Here is a 5,157-nt window from a genome sequence, read left to right on the forward strand (position 1 = left end):
CAGTGGGTGGCAGGGCTTTGTTGCAACAAAGATATCAGAAAAAAGGAAGAACATCCTGCGCTTCAGTTCTTCTCCCTTTGAAGGCACCACCAAAAGCCAGCCTTCCCGGATATACCAGCGCCCTGGCATGCAAAAGAAACAAAGACAGATGTCACATTATCATTGGGGGTGGGGGGAGTGGGAAAAGGATGTAATGAGACAAACAGTAATACAGTGAGTTGCCCATGCAGGTTACCAGGTTCTACATCAATTCCAGCCACTAGAAGGCACCAAGTAACAACTGGGGCCAGCTCACCAGCACCCATGCAGAAGCAGTCATCAGCCCAAAACATTTAGTATGTGAGGAGCAGACTGAAGTTGTTACAAATCTACTATGTTAATTAAGAGGATACTATGATATGCAAGTCTGTTTAAAGAGACCAGAACAAAAATATTTGAAAATGGTATGCATACCTTTAAATTAACATAAGCCTTTGGAAAACATACGATGAACTATCTTAAATTGTGTTGCCCAATTGTTTGTCATTAATGGTGAAAGAAGTTTGGCTAAGCTTTGAACATTTATCATTTTTTCCCTTGTTTTGTTTGCTTGTGTGTGCCAATTAAAAAAAATTTCACAGGTCATCTAATTATATACAGTAGTTAACAGATCACAGAATGCAGATTACTGTTATAATAAGAAGACAGGAGAGAAGATATAAAACAACATATTAAATGTAAGGTCTGAGTAGGCAACCATATCAACCTTATCTTACAGAATAGGGTCCACTGTCATCTACACATGAAATGAATTACAATAAAACAAAAGGCAGAAAAATAAGCAGGAAAAAAACCAAAACAATTTCCAAAACCCAGCTGTAAGCAGCAATAAAAAAAAATCATCTACACAAAAGGGAATAATTAAAGCACTGCCTCTAACTAGAAGGATTATTATACAAGACGGACATCAAGTCACGGGAATTATGAAGACACCCACCAGTAAGATTATTTATAAAAATGTAAAGCCATAATAAGGTATTGCCATCTGGCCTGGTCTGGGAAACACCTGCCAGAGAATTTCAGCCACTGTTTTTCATGCCTTAGCTTCTGGCTGATCTAGTAAGTGCCTTTTAAAAAGCAACACATTTTTGTTTTAATTATAGATTGTGTCTTTTTTAATATGCTACAGTCACAAAACAGAGGCAAGTGAATTCCTGCTTAGCTTACTCCACAGAAACCACTCCTCTTATCCGAATAAGAAACTGAGGAAGAGAAGGGTGAGGTGCAGGAATCAGGCCAAGTTTAAAAAACAAATGGAAGGAAGGTGACAGCAGCATGGGGCTGGATTGGGAACTGCTTCCCTCAGGCTAAGCTGTGATCAGACTCCCTGGCATACAGTCAGGAGTTGGACTGTGCTGGGAGTCTTGGGATATAGATCTGTGTTCAGTATTCCCAAGGGCACATGATTCAGGAAGTTCTCATGAAAAAAAGGCAAGGAAATACCCCTAGGGAAGCTAGAGATGACAGAACAGTCTGCTATGTTAAGGAGGCGGTTCTGGTTAAGATGTGTTTGCCCTATACATGGAAGGCAGCAAAGGAAGCAGGGTCTGTTTTCATCTGGAGCAGTACATCTCAAAGACACTGCCAAATGTGAGATACCCAACTCCAAAGCTACCCCTTTTCTCTGCATGTATAGCATTATGTCTTCTTACCTCTCTCCTCCTAGTAACAGGATGCAATCTTAACAGTTCTGCAAAAGCTATCTTGTTTCTGGAATGCTGGCCCAAAACTAGCAAGTTCCAGCCTGCCTCTTACTTTTCTGCTTCTCACATCCAGTAGTACCTATTTTACTCCAGCTAATGGAAAACACAACCATCACAATTCTCTGTCTTAGATAATGGAAAGGTGTCTATAGACTCTCAACACTTGTCCTGCCACATGTCTCAGAATATCAGAGACAATAACAAAAGTGGACCCAATGCTTTAATAATGGCCATCTCTGGTCTAGCTATACTGTTTTGGGGTTGGGTTTTTTTGCCATGGGTTTATCTTACTACTTATCTGATTCAGGACAACTGATTTACCTTTTTACTTATGCAATACCGCAGTGTGGCCAGGCACCCCCACACATGCTTATGCTCAGTACAAGCAGAACACACCTCTGTTAGCTCCCTTTCAGCTAGCATCTCCAAAAGGATTCTAAGAAGAATGGGAAAGAGAATCGTAAATTAATCTGCCCACTGACTGAGCATCTTTGAAAATAACTTCTGATAAATAACCTCTTTATCTACCTGTGCTGGTTTTGGCTGAGATAAAGTTAATTTTCTTCATAGTAGCTAGCATGGGGCTATGTTTTTGATTCGTGCTGAAAAACAGTAGACAATACAGGCATGTTTTAGTTATTGTTGTGTAAGCACTGCTCAGCATCAAGGCCTTTTCTGCTTCTCACACTGCCATGCCAGTGAGTAGGCTACGGGTGCACAAGAAGTTGGGACACAGCTGGGGCAGCTGACCCCAGCTGACCAAAGGGATATTCTGTACCATATGACATCATGCTCAGCATATAAAGCTGTGGGAAGAAGGAGGAAGGCAGAGTACATTCAGAGTGATGATGTTTGTCTTTCCAAGTAACTGTTAGGCACAGTGGAGCCCTGCTTTCCTGGAGGTGGCTGAAGACCATGAAAAACATGGTAAATGAAATCCTTGTTTTGCTTTGCTTGTCCGTGGCTTTTGCTTTACCTGTTAAACTGTTTCTATTTCAACCCATAAGTTTTCTTACTTTTACCCTTCTGATTCTTTTCCCCATTCCAGTGACAGATATTTTTTCACCCAAAAATCCACGTGTATGAATTACAACCACATTCACAAGTACCTGGAGGTGTGCCTTAGAGACCTTTACACATAGTGACTGTAACACTCCTCTCCAGCTGCAGCACTGTTTCTAGGTGACCTTTGCAATAGCAGTGTTTAGTGAGGGCACAGGTGAAGCCCCAGGTGACCATAATTGCCCAGACTGGACACATTTCTCACAATATTCCATATGTAGCTTGGATTGTGCTCTGGGCATGGAGAGCACACAGTCACATGAGAGGTCATAAAGAAACCTGTCATCCAATTAGATGATCTTACATGCCAGTGACCGTGACTTTAACGTATCTCAGCTACCAACACAAATACTCTGATTCCTGGCACAGTTCAACCATGCAGGTAAAAGAAGATTCTTTATGTGAAGGTGTGAGCAGACGTCCATGAAGCTTGTAGCTTAAGGTAAAAAAAGCCACACTCCTTGGGCCCTTGACACTCAGAAATCTATGGTTCCTGCAATGGAGTAGGGACAGCACCACTACTTACAGTCTTCCAAAATTATTTAACATCTGCCTTTCATTCTCCTGACCTTCTTAGGTTCCTGTTTCTAACTATATGTCATCAGCCTCTCCTATCTGAATGTCAGACAATTAGGTCGCTGCTTATCCTTACGCAAAAAATCTTGATTTAAAAGAAAACAAACAAACAAAAAAATCACTTGAATTACTAGATATATTTCTTCACCACCTATCTATGGAATTTGGGCAGAAGGGGAAAACTAGTTAATATGAGTTGAGTCAGAGATGAAGGCAAGCATATCTCCAGTTATCTCAGAAGAAAAACAGAACTGTCAGGAAGACTCACCTGGAGTCAAAACCTGGGTCTTCTGTCCTTTGAGCAGTTTCTGAACCCTAAGTAGCTGCAATGAGTTCTCTCTCTTATGAATAACGTCTTGGACCCACTGAGATACCTCAGAAACAGATTTCACAGCCTCTGAAATTATAGCAGCATATTCTAAGGTTATCACAAATGAGTATGTATTATGCCTTATCTATCTTGCTGCAAAAAGATAAGATGAAATTAAGAAGCAAATGTTTTAAACCAAGTATCAATAACAATTTAAAATCAGCAGGAGATTGGACTAGATGTCCTCCAGAGGCCTCTCTCCAACCAACGCTTCAGTGGTTCTAGAAAACATTTCTATGCCAATGAAACATTAGAGGAATAATTTCCTGGATTTGAAATCAAAAACTGGAAAAATGCCCCACAAGTGGTGTTAATTTCTAGTAAATATGGCATGATGGACATGAATTATCCTAGAAAATTAAGGCACGGTTTGGGTGTAAGGAACCTTTAAAGATCATCTAGTTCAACTCCCCTGCTATGGGCAGAAACATTTTTCACTAGATCAGGTTGCTCAAAGCCCTGTCCAGCCTGACCTTGGACACTTACAGTGATGGGGCATTGACAACTTCTCTGGGCAACCTGTTCCAGTGTCTCACCACCCTCATCATAAAAAACAGAGCTGCCATTTGTCTGACCTAACCCTTAGGCCACTTTCCCAGTCAGTTACTCTACATTTTTATTCCAAATGTGTTCTCAGGGACATCTTGATCAAGATGGAGAAGGGAAATAGTAATCCACTTGAAGCCCAGAAAGAGGAAGATTTTTCTTCCTGAGTAAGTAGACACAAGATGAGAATCCAAGTATTATTAGCAAGATCAAAGTGCCAGCATCTACAGGTAGAATCATACTTGCAAGTTTCTGGTGCTCAGCACTGTATGGGCTGGTGTTCTCCAGCAGGTCTCTGAGGAAATGTTTGTACCTGAGACAGGGAGAGCAGGTTTATTTCACAAAAAGATACCAGGAACAGCAGCATCTGTTAGTGACAGAATGATGAACAACACTCCACCAGGAGATGGAGTACACTCCTCCAAGCCTAACCAAGTAGCTTTTGGCCACAATTCTTCGATCACATTCATTTTATCTTCAAATTTGTCAACTGCATTAACCCAAATATTTTATACATTTGCAAGCCTTTGGCCTTTGCTGGGCATCTGATAAAAGCAACCTCACATATTACTAGAGTTCATGAGACTCTCTTAGCACTCACATAGAAGTGCCTTTAATAACAGATAAATTTGTCTGTTAACTATTTATTTGGCTTTATGTCTGAATGGTAGCTTTCATACCATATGTTTGCTGTCCATACAAGAAAAAAGGCATTTCTATAAGAACTAGGAGCTGCCTTTTCTTTTTCCCCTTTCCAGTCTTTACTAGAAACAATCAGACCTCCACAAATGCTTTCTCCCGATAAAGTCAAACTATTTTCAGTCTGAGTGACAGAAGAATCACAGAATCATTAAGGTTGGA

The 5,157-nt window shown here is 40.7% G+C and overlaps 1 protein-coding gene across 1 annotated transcript in view; it reads right to left on the reverse strand.

The window, feature by feature from the left end:
* LOC104620508 (rho guanine nucleotide exchange factor 39-like) overlaps positions 1-4,609 on the reverse strand; it is a gene marked incomplete at its 5' end in the record, with an annotated part of 5,974 nt that extends 1,365 nt beyond the window's left edge. Inside the window, 3 exon segments of the mRNA XM_010286751.1 lie at positions 1-122; positions 3,649-3,777; positions 4,539-4,609. The exon segment at positions 1-122 is cut by the window's left edge and continues 21 nt beyond it. Of these exon segments, the coding sequence (XP_010285053.1) occupies positions 1-122; positions 3,649-3,777; positions 4,539-4,609 (322 nt within the window).
* Between the last annotated feature and the right edge of the window lie 548 nt (positions 4,610-5,157).

This window comes from Phaethon lepturus, unplaced genomic scaffold (assembly GCF_000687285.1).
Source record: "Phaethon lepturus isolate BGI_N335 unplaced genomic scaffold, ASM68728v1 scaffold8035, whole genome shotgun sequence".
In the NCBI taxonomy this organism is placed as follows: domain Eukaryota; kingdom Metazoa; phylum Chordata; class Aves; order Phaethontiformes; family Phaethontidae; genus Phaethon; species Phaethon lepturus.